This window comes from Tachysurus vachellii, chromosome 2 (assembly GCF_030014155.1).
Source record: "Tachysurus vachellii isolate PV-2020 chromosome 2, HZAU_Pvac_v1, whole genome shotgun sequence".
Classification (NCBI taxonomy): domain Eukaryota; kingdom Metazoa; phylum Chordata; class Actinopteri; order Siluriformes; family Bagridae; genus Tachysurus; species Tachysurus vachellii.
The window spans coordinates 33,437,318-33,453,266 of NC_083461.1; the positions used below are offsets into that span (position 1 = coordinate 33,437,318).

The 15,949-nt window shown below is 38.7% G+C and overlaps 1 protein-coding gene across 2 annotated transcripts in view; it reads left to right on the top strand.

Annotated features, from left to right (window-relative positions):
• The window catches only part of LOC132841819 (serine/threonine-protein kinase MARK1-like), a 55,462-nt gene that overhangs the window by 33,349 nt on the left and 6,164 nt on the right, over positions 1–15,949 (top strand). Inside the window, exons 4-14 of one of the 2 annotated variants that reach the window (XM_060864362.1) lie at positions 4,873–4,921; positions 5,066–5,131; positions 7,250–7,320; positions 8,863–8,919; positions 9,031–9,267; positions 10,679–10,798; positions 10,892–10,991; positions 12,400–12,512; positions 14,428–14,605; positions 15,110–15,282; positions 15,792–15,880. In XM_060864362.1, the coding sequence (XP_060720345.1) occupies positions 4,873–4,921; positions 5,066–5,131; positions 7,250–7,320; positions 8,863–8,919; positions 9,031–9,267; positions 10,679–10,798; positions 10,892–10,991; positions 12,400–12,512; positions 14,428–14,605; positions 15,110–15,282; positions 15,792–15,880 (1,253 nt within the window). The remainder of the gene's footprint in view (positions 1–4,872; positions 4,922–5,065; positions 5,132–7,249; positions 7,321–8,862; positions 8,920–9,030; positions 9,268–10,678; positions 10,799–10,891; positions 10,992–12,399; positions 12,513–14,427; positions 14,606–15,109; positions 15,283–15,791; positions 15,881–15,949) is intronic. The other variant, XM_060864363.1, reaches the window with a different exon arrangement.

Here is a 15,949-nt window from a genome sequence, read left to right on the forward strand (position 1 = left end):
GTCCAAATAAATCTCATTCTGGAAAGAGGAAAAGGTTTCAGTCTGGTGTGTTTGGAGTCCTGTCTTTGACACCCTGATGTTTGTAAGAATATCATTCTAAAAATACTCTACTGTCTCCCACATAGCTGTGCATCTCTATAATACTTCTATTTCCAGTGGTTGCTTCACACAAGACACTGCCTCTGATACCAGGCACACATTGTATGACTTAAGGCCTGTTTTAAGTCCAATGATGCCCCAGCAATTACAAATAATTAACTACCTGGCTCATTGTAAATGTGTAAACGTATGTGTTCATCTTCTTTTATTAGTTGCATGGTTGCCTCAGCACTACATATTTTAATCAAGAAACCTAAAGAAGTTAGTTTTTGAACACAGAAATGAAGATCCTCTGAGAAATATTCAAGTTTTATTTTTTTAATGTAGCAACAGATGGATTGCAGTAAGAAATCGCATACTTGCGCTAGTTGAAACTAATGAAATGGTCACTGAGTGTACATGAATACATAGGGCTCTATTCAGAGTTGGGTTACACAGGTACATAAACATGTTTTGTTTTGCATGTAGTTCACTCTACATAGTAGGCATCTTCTTCCTCCAATAAGACATGCATGTGCATTTTAAACACTCAGACATTTTGGTGAATAGAATATGCAGGCTGAAGAAATTACTCATTACTCAGCAGCCTGTAAAAAAGCACTTGATCCAGAACATCCTATTACCAAGCATTTATTTATTTATTTATTTTACAGTTAAATGTGCACATGTATCCAGTGAATTCTGAACCTAGCTTATGAAGCCATACTACTGCATGTGTGTGTAGTATATGTGTGTACATATATACATATATATATACACACACGTGTATATATATATATATATATTTTTTTTTTTTTTTTTTTTTTTTTGCTATTTTGTGTCGTTGAATTCAATGTGCATTTGTTGTATTAAAAATGAAAAAAAATGATCAAGCTGAGCAAGCACTCATCACTCATGAGTGGTACAGTAACCTATTGTAGCTTACTCTGATGTAAAATGCAGTGTTGGTGCACAAAACATGCCAAAACATTTTAACGCTGAGGTTATATTTTTTGGTATTATCGATCTATAATAAGTCAGAGACAGTTGGATTGAAACCATAAGCAGAGTTTTAAACAGAGCAGACAATCTAAACTAACAGGCAAAGACGTGGTGAGAGGGAATTATCTGTGAAGCTGTTACAGAGTCCCCTACCTACTGTAGGAACACCTCCCAGTGCTTCTACAGGTTTGGCTGTGGGGACAGGGAGCAGGGTGGTTGGGATGGTACTAGTGAAACTCCTCGATTAGGAAGGGGCCTAACACATTGCTGGCAGGGACCCAGGATATTTTCCATGGCCTGTAGCTATTCCAATCGTCTACATAATGTATCGTTCCCCTTCTGCACCAAGAGTCTGTGTGAACCTGGTAGGCTGCGGTGACAACGACTTTGATTGTTGGGGGTGGGGTGGAGGCTTGTTATTGGTGGTGGATTGCGGAGTGTGTGCTGTTTTTTTCAGGGGAACGTGTAACGATGGGGAGATGTGGTAATTGGATAGCAGATGATGGTACATGACTGGATTCATCTGTCAAATGATCCTGAATGGTTCAATGAATCGGGGGAGTTTTTTGCAGGGCAGTTTCAGATGTAGGCTACAGGTTAAGGGCCATATCCATTGGCCGGGTTGACATTTAGGATGCGGGTATCTCAGATAGTCTGCTTGCTTTCTATGAAGGTGAACGGCTCTCTGTAGCCTTACATGGACACTTTCCCATATCGCTTTGCTCTGTTGATACAAGCTGTCCATGGCTGGCACATCCATGATCTCATCCATGATAGTTGCTTATGGATCTATGCTATAGAAATTAACAGCATAATTAGTGGCAGTGTTTCAGCCTTGTCGTAGCTTTAGCGGCTGCATGGAAATGTCCAGGCTCACCACTGGATACACAAACACCCCACAATGTTGCTTAACAAAGTAGCTGTAAGAGCTATGCACCTGGTGGTCATTATCCCAGACCAGGGCCACCCAGTCGAGTTCTTTTATAGTAAGTAATTACATCAGGAATGTGCGTTTGGTGTCTTCACGGTAAACTTCTGGCTGGTGAGAGAAGATCAAATCGCATTGTTGCAGGAAACCATGACAGCAGGTAGTGGCTCTGTCCAATTTCTAAGGGAGCGCCATTTTCACAGACTCAGGCCTAGTGAGGGTAGTGTTTGTATTCTGGAGGAAGGTTAGGAAGACAAGCGTCTGCAACTGGGTAATACCCGCTGGATTTTTTTTGCAGACATAGTATTCTGTAATGATAGGCCAAAGACAGGCGGATTAAAATCCATGTGCAGTTTTATTGATCAGAGCAAACAATCCAAATTGACAGGCAACACCATGGTGAGAGAACAGGCAGAACAATCCAATACACAAGCAATCAGTCCACGATGCAAACAAACTCAAAACAGTAAATCCAAACAGCGTGATTCGAGAAAAAGTCAATGGTCATAGACAGAAAAATCAATGAAATAACAGCATGCTTCGGTAAGAAATAGAAACTAACAGTACTTTGTGTTGATGCTAATACTCACCAGGCATTCAAACACTAAACCCCGGAAGTGAACTTGAAACCTGGGAGGGCTCAGAACTCGTGTGATGTCTCCCTCTGGTGGCGGGTATTGGGAATTGTCTGTGACGTCGTACTACACTCTCACTGAATCATGAAAATATAATTTGTTTCACATAAACTGTACAGCTTTGTCACTTAGGTTGCTGGCCATCCAAAACATGTTGAGCCAGGACAGAATTACTGTATTCTTGACAAAGTTTTCTTCAATTCTTAAGAGACATTTCATTAATTTGGATGAGTCAGTGCTCCTGGGCAGCTGTATGTAGGTCAATGATGAAGCTTGGACCAGTGATTCTGTGTGTATTATGTGTGTGTGTCTGTGTCGGTGTGTGTGTGTGTGCGTGTGTGTGTCAGTGTGTTTGCCAGTGTGTGTGTGTGTGTAAATATCAGAGTTATTAGTTTCCAAAACATCATAATACTGCATGAGTCATCTTTCTAATCTTTTCTCCAAATCAGACGATATGAAAGAGATGACGTGTGTATGTTATCCTCTAGAGTAAACCACATTTGTGCAACAGTGGTACACAATAGTGTGTGTGTGTGCATTAAGTAGCAGTGATGGCTTTTGTAGGAAATTATACCTACACTGCTTATTGGTGCAACATCAGGGTTCTGTGTGCTTTGTTAATAATCCCATTCTAAAGAAGAAGAATCCTGATTTGATTTCAGGCTTTGCATCTCCATATTACTGCTTACTTAACCTTGGCTTCCTGCCTCACTTTTAGTGTATTCTGGGCCAAATGCTGTCAGCACTTAGTCACTGTAATGAGCACAGCTTTCCCAAACAACACAAATGCATCCTAACAGAAACCATTATGCATTTTGTAGAATTTATATTTATATGTTTTAAATTGCCATGTATCCAGTTTCAGTGTTAATGAAAATCCTTTGAGCAATATTTAATTCATGTGAATTAATTAAGTCTTGGTAATACCCTAAGGGATACTCACCCAAATGCTTGATTAACATGAGCTCTTCACCTCCTTTCTTGAAAGCATTTTCATCCAGTTCAGAGGAATCGAACATTAAGTTCACCAGTTACCACGATTTGACAGGACCGCACAGTAAACTTGGCTCATTTGCTCTTAATCTTGTACACTCCTTTAACAAATGGGGCAATGGTGGCTTAGCGTTTTGCCTGTTTACTTTGTACCCTTGGGTCTGGTGGTTTGATTCCTGTATATATACATCGTGAGTAGTTTGCAATCCGATTTTATATTTGTAGAAGGATCTTTGGGAAGAATATATTATGTTCCCTTATATATTCATGTTTTCCTCTTCAGTTCAGACCACAGTAGGGTTTGAACCAGATACAGAGACGGTCATTTCAAAATATTGAATTTTAGTTCCTTTAACCAGTTTCTGTGTTGATGTTGAAGTGGATTTGGATCATCATCATCATCTTATTGAAAACTCTGCTCTATCTATTGCCAAGGCTGAAATGCCTGGCAAACCCAAACCTAATATCATGGCATCAGCAACAACTTCTTAACCACCAGTCACAAATCTGCCCAAAGCATCCATTCCATTTATTTTACAGTGGGGTTGCTTATCTTCAAAATGTTGATGGTGTGTATGACCAAAATGTTACATTTTTATATGATTATAATGATGACGATGATGTATTATTATTATTATTATTATTATTATTATTATTATTATTATTATTATTATTATTATTATTGTGTGTATCAGTACTTATGCAGAACACTGTATTTACTTTTACACTTACGAGGTCAGTTGATGGGGTGCAGTAGTGTCCTTAGCTCATATTTAGATTATTAATGTGAAGCAGAATTACCGTCCAGTAATTCCAGCATTATCTTCCGTCCAGGTTTATCAAGAAGCAGCAAGCAAGTGCCTAAACTCAGCATGTAGTTAATTAGTGCAAATCCTATAATCAGAGTCATAGTTTGTAGTGGGGTCAGATAACAGGAAGACAACATCAAACATAATCGGTAACCAGGAGACAGGTTTGAGGATCAAAATGAGGAAACATGGAAAGTAAAAAGTGGCTTAAAACTGAACGAAACTAAACAACAGGTCTTAAATACACAAACTAAACGAAGAACTGGATACAGATGAGAATGATCGTGCAGGGAGGAAGTTTCAAGATAAACCAATAGTAAGACTGATTCAAGACAGGAATCAAAACAAACCTCATATGGTGATGAAAATGGGGAGAATGCATGACACCAGGAATAACAGTAATTAGTCATTTTCTTTTCTCCAACAGCTCTTTAGGGAAGTCCGAATAATGAAGCTCTTGAATCATCCAAATATAGGTATGAATATGTGTAATACAAATTATTAAATACACATAATACACATTTAAATGAACAATTATAATTTGGTTGGTTTAGGCCTTTTTATAGGCTGAAGTTTTGTATTTAATATGCTTTTTTATACATGTCTTTTTTCATTTTCAGTGAAGTTATTTGAAGTAATTGAGACCGAGAAGACACTTTATTTAATAATGGAATATGCCAGCGGAGGTGAGATTTATACTGTAAGATACTGTGAGTTATATGCAATATGCAACATATGAACTCTATTTCTTTAAAATAATCTAGTACAACAACTAGTATTATACACAAACCTCATCATATACTTTAATGCAAACACCTGTAAACCTGCTCATTTATTTAACTGTTGTATTTATTCAACAGCAAATGCATAATATCTTTCAGATACTAGTTAAGGGTTTGATGTTCATCTAAGAATTGAGAACATTGTGATCCCAGAGACTTTGACCGTGGCATGGTTGTTGGTTGCTAGAAGTGCTGGTTTGAGTATTTCAGAAATGGATTATCTCCTGAGAGTTGCAAAACAAGGGTCTTTTGAGTCTGCACAGAATGATGCAAAACCAAACAAAAATCCAATCCAGTGAGCAGCAGTTCTGTGAATGGAGGTGCCTTAGAAGAGATGGTTCAAGCACAAAGAAAGGCTAAAGTAATTTAAATAACTCTTTACAACCATGTTGAGCAGAAAAGCATCTACAGTAAGAACATGCCCCTGTCCAAGGCAAAATGTAAAATGTTTTGTGTTTTCACTTTGGGCTATATAGACTTTCAACACTAGATGGAGACATCCTGAGTTTTGATTAGATAGATTTTGGATTGCTGCTTATTCTTTTGATGGAGCTCAAGTACCTTAAGTAAATATTTTACCTCTGTTTCCTGGAGTTTCACTGCAATCATTGCCTGGCTTGCAGAGTAGTGGCTAAGCTGTCAGGTCATCAACAACTCAACATTTTAATGGGAAAGTGACGGTGGGTTTCTGACTCAATGAGTCATCCAACTTCTTTTCTCACTGGTCCAAGATTGTATACATCACCACAGAGAAAACACTTCCTGTGCCCTATCAAGCCTTCACAGAAGAGATGAGGTTCTGGACGTTGCCTCTAGATGGCTCCCAAGCCTCCAAATTTTTAGAGAAACTGATGCAGTTGGGAGGGACACAGCTCTCTCAGACTGAGTGGACTGGGTGCATGACAGAGAGGAGTTGCCTCTATTCTGAGAAGCCAGGTTATATCTGGTCTACTTGCACAGAGTTATCAGGCAAAGCAGTACTGTCTATAAGAGGTACTGTATGCCTGAAGAAACCTTGACCTCTACTGTTCCATTAATCTGCTCCCAAGCACTAGCCCACATTGGGAAAGAATCTTTTCTCTCTCTGGACATGAGGCCAAAGCCATGAAGGAATCTATTAGAAATTCTTTGCCTGACATCATTCACCCTTCCACCTCCCCAGCAGGTGCAGGATTCTACTTTGTGGAAAAATGATGGGGGTCTTTGCCCTTGGATAGATTACCATGACCTCAACAATGTGTCTATCCATAACCACATCCCTCTTTCACTCATTTAGCTATAGCTTTTGAGCTACTGCACAGAGACACTGTATGCAAAATTCGACCTCTGGTCTGCATCTAGGACAGATATGAGTGGGAGACTGAAATTTAACACCCCAACAGGTCATTATGAGTACCCGGTCATGCTGTACAGCCTGATGAATGCCCCAGTAGACTTAGATTATAAATAGTTCAGGTTTTACATAAAGGTTTGGTTATCTCCAGGCCATTTTGAAAGTGAAAGGACTGAAATTTGGGACAGGACCCATAAGGCTAACACAACAAAAGCTTGAATTTTGCTGCCTTTCCTCTATGTTTCTACCATTGCATCTGACTTTCAAGATCTGTGCTTGGTAAAAAAAAACTAAATCTAATTTGATGTATTGCAGCTTCCGTAATGTGATTTTTAATGTTATTTGAAACCAGATTCTATTGTGGCTTGAATGTGACCTACTCAAACCAGCTACACCAAAACTCACATTTGAGCTTCATCCTAATATGCGTTGTAGCACTGTTAGTAAATTTGGCTCACGTTCTCACGAACTCACGTTCATGCCATGTGTGATCCAGCACCAACAACAACAACAACTGCCATGGTTGGGTCCCTGAGCAATATTCTTATCTATAACCTCAATTGTAAGCTGCTTTGGCTTAATGCAAAGTAAAGATAAATGTTCATTTTAGAAGATGCCCCAGCAAACCTAGTTGAATTGGAAAATAGGGTCATCATTATACCTGACAGCTGTCTGCTTTATCATCACAGGTGAGGTGTTTGATTATTTGGTGGCTCATGGCAGAATGAAAGAGAAGGAAGCCAGGGCCAAGTTTCGTCAGGTAAACTACAACCAAGCAACCGTTATTCCACTTAACCCTGTCAACTGTATTCATTTCATGTCACGATTTAACATGATTTTGTTCTAATTAAGTGTGTATAAGTGTAAAAGTGAAGAAAACAAACAGAAGAAGGATGGTGAAACAAAGAGCTGGGATTTTGTGTGTGTGTGTTTGTGTATACTTGCTGCCTCATTCTCATGCTGTACATCTGCAGCACTGGTGCAGACCAGTAACGGATCTGACCTTTTCAGAGCAATTCACCCTGCTTTAGGTTTTGCATACTAATAAACCGTTGCTCTTACTCCCACCTAGCCTGTGACACTATGCTGACATTGCCATTTTTTTCTGTCAAAGCATTAAGCTGCTTTAATGGGCACCGAAAGACAGTTTGGAGGTTGGGGCACTAAAATTTTAAGCAACATACACATGTTATATACAATGATTAAATTCAATGCCAAAATTTTTTTGGTTCCTTTTGCAATTGTTTATTAATTTGCTTTAAGGGCAGAGAGGTTATAATACACTACTGTAAGTACATGACACACATTCAGCAACTGCTGCTACACTCCAAAAAAATGTACTGTACTTAAATTTTCTATGTTACATGACAACACAGCATTTAAACACTTGAATGATCACACAACTGTTTCTTTTCAATTTGGTCAACTGGTATTTTCCCACCACAGACTGTTCTCCTATATCATGACAGCTACCAGCCACAGAGGGTTTAAGCTAACACGTCTGCTGTCTTCCATATACTCTTGTCACTGTAATTGAAAGGTCAGAGTTTATATACTATAATTCACAGCCAGAGAGCGTGGCTAGGTTTGCTGCATTGGCTCACAGGTACAGATGAGAGGGAACTGTTTAAATGTAAACACTGCACAGTGACAGCAATGGTATATGGTATATAAACTGTAGACTGGCCATTGTTTGTGAAAAGCAAGAGTATACTTGTGAAATGAAAAAGAACTTTGTGGTAGTGCTGACCCCGAAGTGTTTCATTTCACTTACACCACATCATTTTTCAACTCTTTTTTTCTTATTAATTACAGATGACGATGTCCATGAAACAAGTTAGACTTTTGTTATCACTTAAAACGGCAATGAACAGCGTTAATAAAAACATGAATTGAAGTTAGAGTCGAGAATCCAACAGCACTGTGGTATACAGTATAAGCTAATAACTACAGGCTGATAATGTTCACCTGAACAGAAACACAGGTTTCATGCAGTGAGATCGGGAATTTATGTCCATGATAATAGCTAATACTTTAATTCAGTTCCAGTCCTGAAGTAAAGACTATGTGGACAGATACTTCAATTTTCAATTTAAAACTTAATCCTTTGTTTTGAAACAAAGCTTATCTTTAAGTACTCACATATTTAAGGCAGAAGATAAACTTTTGTTTCTAAATGGTACCATCTTGAAATGTCTTATAGTGCATCCTGATACCCCAAAAATTGTCAATTGTTCTTCAGCGTTATACCTTGGATGTCTTTTTTGCTAAATGTTACCTGCAAGTGATTGTTGTCTTTCAGATTGTATCTGCAGTACAATACTGCCATCAGAAGAGAATAGTACATAGAGATCTAAAGGTAAGTACTAATTGTGGAAATTACATTTTTAGAAGAATGAATATTTTACTATTAGTAGTAATATAGCTAGGTTTTAATTCATAACTATCACCTCTTTTTTCCTAACCCAAGGCTGAAAACTTATTACTGGATGCCGACATGAATATCAAGATTGCCGACTTTGGCTTCAGTAACGAGTTCACAGTCGGAAATAAGTTAGACACGTTCTGCGGCAGTCCTCCGTATGCCGCCCCTGAACTCTTCCAGGGCAAAAAATATGACGGGCCCGAAGTAGATGTCTGGAGTCTCGGGGTCATCCTGTATACACTCGTCAGCGGATCACTACCTTTCGATGGACAAAACCTTAAGGTTCCCTTTATATTATGCTATAGCTGTATCAGTAACTTTGCACATCATGATATATGACATATGCATGATAATATGTCAATTTTGCATAGCATTTTTTTCAGCATTACTTTAAAAATAAAAATAAAAATGCAGAAAAAATTTTTTTTTTGTTTTTATAGATATAATTAACTATAATTAATTCTAGCCACAGGGGTTGCAAGCCAGTGACTTCCGGTCCCAAGCCTGGATCAATAGAGAGGGTTGCATCAGGAAGGGCATCCAGTGTAAAAGGTGTCATATCTAAATATGCGAATTGTCAGTGGGAATTCCTTACTGGTCCGGTCGAGGTTCGGATTAACAACGACCGTCACCGGCGCTGTTGACATACAGGGTTCTGGCGGAAATTGGACTACTGTTGGTTGAGGAATGAGAGGAGGGAGAAGGGTTATTAGACGGAGAGAGAAGACGAAAGGCGGGTGTATAGGTCTGAGAATAGGGACTCTTAAAGTTTGTACAATGACAGGGAAAGGAAGAGATTTGGCAGACATGATAAGGAGAGAAGGAAGGTGGATATAATGTGTGTGAAGTGGACCAGGTGGAAGGGGAGCAAAGTATGTACTATTGGAAGGGGATACAATGGTGTTGTGGATAGGAAGAGAAATGGGGGAAGAGTGATACTGAAGGATGAGTTTGAGAGGAATGTTTTAAAGGTGAAAAGAGTGTCAGACAGCGTAAGTTAGAAATTGAAGGGGTGATGTTGTATGTTGTCAGTGGTTTTGCTTCACAAGTAGAAAGAGAAGAAGAGATTCTGAAGTGAGTTAGATGAGGTGATGGAGAGTATTGCCAGATGGGAGAGAGTAGTAGCAGACTTCAACGGGCATGTTGATGAGGGGGACAGAGGTGATGAGGAGGTGATGGGGTGATGAGGTGATGAGGAGCCTTGTTCTCCTTTCTCTCTCTCTATCTTTCTTTTCTTCTTGCTGTATCTCTCTCCCACTTACTCTCTGTCTCTCTCTGTCTATCTCTATCTCTTTATCCCTCTCTATCTTTTTCTTTCATGTCTTTCTCCCTTGTTATCTCTCTCTCTGCCTATCTCTCTATCCCTCTGTATATTTATCTTCTTCTCACTATCTTTCTCTCCCTCAATAACTCTCTCTTTCTGTCTTTTGGACGGTAGTAATCAATTGATTATAAGTCTTGGATTATGTGGTGGGATGGCCGGTGTTTGAGCTGTTACTATAGAAACAATAACATATTAGAGTCATCGCATTAATATTGTTCATGTTACAGCCATAATTACTTTCCGAGCTGCACACACCTTCTAACCACTATTATTATTATTATTATTATTATTATTATTATTATTATTATTATTATAATACATGCATCATAAAATTCTTTATACTATTTGGGCTTATCTGTTGTTTATTAGGAGCTGAGAGAGAGAGTGTTAAAAGGAAAGTACCGCATCCCTTTCTACATGTCTACAGACTGTGAGAACTTGCTTAAGAGGCTATTAGTGCTGAACCCCAACAAACGGGGCAGTTTAGAGGTAACATTCCTGTTTTTTCCTTTGTTTCTTTTTTCCTTCTAACAATTTGTTTACTGTTTGTGATTGGTATGATTTATTTTTTTTTTTTTAAAGCAAATCATGAAGGATAAATGGATGAACGTGGGCCATGACGATGAGGAGCTGCAGCCTTATACTGAACCAGAGATTGATTTCAGTGACACTAAAAGGATCGGTATATACATATTATATATTACTCTTATTGTTTGACCATGGTTGTGTGCCCTGCAATAGACTGGCATCCTGTCCAGGGTGTACCCTGAGTCTCCTAGGATAAGCTTCAGATTTCCTGCATCCCTATAGGATAAGCTGTGTACTGTAAAACACACGCTGTGCGCTAACATGCCCACTTCAACTACTAAGTAGTTGATTAATTGAAGCGGGTGCGTTAGGAGCAGGAAAAACACTGAGACAACGGGGTACTCCAGGGGTACTACTGTACTAGATCCTCTCACGTTATCTTATAAGACATCCTATATGCTAGAATCCATTCTGAAATGATTTTGATTTAATTTACTTTTAAATTATACGAATAGATCTTTAGCCATGGTTACGAAGCGGATTTATAGAAATCTACACATAGTTTTAGCTCCCTGATGAGTCTACAGAATCCAGGTCAGTGGATCCAATGAAGCAAGCTTGGTCTTGGGCATCAAGTTTTAAACAAGTGTAATTTACATAGATTATCCATGTGACACCATCCAAAACAGTAGAAGGTAAGTTATTAGTGCAGAAAACGAGATAAATTAGGCAGCAGAAGTGTGTCCTGATCAGATTAGCATCATTCGAGATCGTTCTTTCGAAGTACATGATGCACAGCCCGATGGGGCAAGAATGAGAGAATTTACTGGAACAGTATAAAAATGAAAAGTGCAAACAGAGAAATGTTTGCAAATCTAACGTTCAAATCATCGAGAAAAGGAATAAAACATTAATTAAGTTTACTGTCCTCATGTCAGGTTCAGGGCTTTATGTAAGCATAATGTAGTCAATAATACAGCTTATAACATGTTTCAATACTCGTGTGCACATATTACTGTATCCTGAATTCTGATAAACCCTGTGGTTTGGGATAAATAAATAAAAACAAATAAAGCAATCAAAAGTACAAAGGAAAACATCTGCACATTTTAGGCTATTTCAGTTGCACAAGAAAATCTAGGTGCATTGCGATTTTTAGTGAAGATTGAATTACAGAATTCATGAGAATTATCAAGGAATTACATACTGATTGTTTTAGAGTCCTGGCGGATTTGATGATTTCAGAAGAATTTATTTATTTATTTTTTTAGTAGGTGTGGGGTGGTGTGTTTACGCCATCTTCTGGTGATGATCACCCCTTTGCATGTTATAGTGTTTCTCATATATACTTCCTGTATGTCCAAATTGTAGTATATAACACTGTAGTAGACACTAAGAACTAAGAACTAAGCAGACACTAATGAAGAAGCTTCATTTTTCAAATTTCGTTCCTTAAATCATTACCTGTATTTGTTTTTTTAGGTCACAGATTGTTCCTGTATTTGTGAGTTTGTATACAGATATCCAATAGAAAGCTCAGCTCTGCTCTCTGTGGTCCTCAGAGCTGATGGTGACGATGGGATTCCCAAAGACTGAAATCACAGAGGCTCTCAAATTACAGAAATACGATGACATCATGGCTACGTACCTCTTATTGGGAAGGAAACCGCCAGAGGTTAGTCCACAAGAGGAAAAAAGAGCTAAGTGTGTGTTTTACAGCACATAGAGCTTCATAGTGTCATGGTAAATGCAGTGGATTCTAAAACAGTGCTATCTAAACGTTGTGTTTTCACTGTTCGACACTCTCACTGAGCTGCACTTGACAGTAATGATGGCAAAAATGTGCTTAAACATGCTATCGATTTTTCCTCTAATTTGTCCTCAGAGAGCCAAAGCTGCCCCGTGCAGACTGAAGGGTTTTAACTAAAGAGTCGTCATTTTAAAGTGTAGTCTAGCAGATGTATGAAAGACAAGGAATGACTAGATGGACAGTGGTAACAAATATAAGGCACAGTGGCTTAGTGGTTAGCACATTCGCCTCACACCTCCAGGGTTGGGGGTTCGATTCCCGCCTCCGCCTTGTGTGTGTGGAGTTTGCATGTTCTCCCCGTGCCTCGGGGGTTTCCTCCGGGTACTCTGGTTTCCTCCCCCGGTCCAAAGACATGCATGGTAGGTTGATTGGCATCTCTGGAAAATTGTCCGTAGTGTGTTATTGCGTGAGTGAATGAGGGTGTGTGTGTGCCCTGAGATGGGTTGGCAATCCGTCCAGGGTGTATCCTGCCTTGATGCCCGATGACGCCTGAGATAGGCACAGGCTCCCCGTGACCCGAGGTAGTTCGGATAAGCGGTAGAAAATGAGTGAGAGAGTGTTCAGAACAATCTTCAGTTTTTTGTATAATATTATGGACATTGTCTCAAAAGAGCTTTAGAGAAATAAAAATGTTTAAGATTAAATTGATAGCATAGATTATTAGACCATAGATTAGTCTCCATTTTCTGTTCATCTGATTGAATTTTTTAAATCACTTTAGCTAGGGCACCCATTACAATTAGAGGATTTTTTTGGTCATAATCATAGTAAGGCTCAACAACCAGAAAATAATAGATGATGCTGTAGCATGACGCTGACTCCTGAACTACACACATTGGCTGAGGCATAGAACATTTTTACTTGTCACATTATTAGTGTCAGATTTAACAGGTAAAAAACACTGTTATGGGGAGAATAAAAAGCACAAGCTGCTTTTATATATACGTTCCGTGTTAGTTGTCATTTTTTCTTTTTTTAAGATTTAAAAAAAGATTCGAAAACTTTCAAAAATTTCAGCCCTTTCTGAGCAGACGTCTCTAGCACTGGAGGGCTGCATTAATTACAAATGAATGTGAGTGAAGAAACCACGGTAGAAGATCCGCTACAGAAGTGTGGAGTCGCTGATCTACATGAAGTGCGTTCATTGGTACTTATTTCAAGTACTCCATTCATATCTCAATACGATTACAATTCCCATGAATAATTGAATTTAGAAAAAGGATTAAAATTTATTTGGCAAAATGTTTTACATCCCTATCGTAGTGGAAAGTTTTGAGCCCTATTAAGTGTTGTTCAATGTTTAACAACGTTAGTTGTAAGTAACCACTGAAGGTGTAGGATCCATACGCGGTTTATTATAAACAGGCAGGGCAAACAATCCAAAAGACAAAGACGGGTCAGCTCTTAGTATTTTGGCGATGGCTCCCTCAGGTGGGTCATAGGGAGAATGGCAGGAGTTGTGGTTACATTAACACACCATTGTGGACAGTGGATAGCACGTTTGCCTTAAGAGTGTTTGATTCCTTCTTCTGCCCTGTGAGTTCCATGCTTTCCCAGTGCTTTGGGCTGCTTCCTGCAGTTTAAATTAAATCAGTGGTACAACAGAAGCAAAATACACGAATCACACAGCACATAGTTTTACAAGATGCTAGTCTGGGTGCTCTTGCAGAAGTCATTTTTCAACTTATTTGTAACTTTTTGTCTACTTTTTAATCATAAAACATACTAAAGTGTAATCTATTTTATCCAGACAGCAAAACAACTTTTTTTTTTTTTTTAGATTGAAGGCATCGACTCTGCGTCCATCAGCAATCTGTGTCCCAGGCCCCGCCCTACCAGTGACATCAATACCAGCACTAGCCAATCCCCTTCACACTCCAAGGTGCAGCGCAGTATATCAGCCAATCAAAAGCAGCAGCGGCGGTTTAGCGATCACGGTGGGGATGATATAAATCCAAGTAAAGTAACAAAGCTCTGGCTTTCCTCTGTGTCTTATACAGCATGCTCTGTGATGTCCACCATGGACTGCCATACAGCATGACGAGTGCATGGACCAGCTTCATTTGAATATATTTTAGCATGTTTAGCATCTTATTAGATATTCATCTATTCGCTATGTAGATAAATAGAAAAAAGTACATTTGCAAGCATGTGTTCTGATTTTATTGCAAGTCTATGCCAATGTTCATTTTTTTATCAGCTAAAAATAATTCAATAATAATAATAATAATAATAATAATAATAACAACAGCACATTATTTTTGTTGCATAAGTTGAAATAAATATAAAGTAAATAATAGTTCATTTTAACCATAACGTTTTTCTTCTTCTTCTTCTTCTTCTTCTTCTTCTTCTTCTTCTTCTTCTTCTTCTTATTATTATTATTATTATTATTATTATAATAATACATAACCTAATGTTTTATTCTGTGTGTGTGTGTGTGTTTGTGTGTGTACCCTCAGTGGGTCCCTCAGTCCCACCTGTTGTGTCATACACGAAGCGCAGCTGTCTAGAGACCGAACAGAAGGAGGAGTGTAAGAACTCACACAAGCTACTAAGCGCCACCTCAAAGGGAGACGTACCAGCATCTCCTCTGGCTGCCCTGGAGAGGAAAAAATCTGTTACTTCTGCTGGAGTGAGAACATGCACTCACTCTTTTATCTTCTCATTCAGCTCTCTCATATATCTTTTCCTGTGGTCTCTGTATATCCATTGTACGAGTGTCCAGTATACAGTGCAAAACAGACACTACAAAACACTTAATATAATACAGTTGTATGTGTGTGTGTGTGTGTGTGTGTGTGTGTGTTTGTGTATCAGTCCAATTGCCGGGAATTCAGGGATTACAAATACTTTTTTTTTGTTCATATATCACCAAAAATGCCAACATTAAGAAAGTCTAATATCTGTACATATTTTAATTGTGATATTGAATTGTTTAATCACACTGGACCAGGACCAGTGCATATTGATTCTAAAAATAATAAAACAGCGTCCTCGGACATCCTCATACTTGTTTTGGCTTAAATCTATGCCCAACACATTACATAACAATTTTAATTGGGGCATTTTGAGCATCTTTTCTGTCTCTCACTCACTCACTCACTCACTCACTCACTCTCTCTATACTGATGTTCTTTACAGACTAATGGAGGCATGGCACGCAGAAACACATACGTGTGTGAGCGCTCAGCCGACCGTTCTTCCGCCATCCCCAACGGCAAAGACAGCAGGTTAGCTCATATATGCCTTTATTTGGAGATGCATGTTTTTAGAATTTTACCAAGACTCCAAGACTGTTA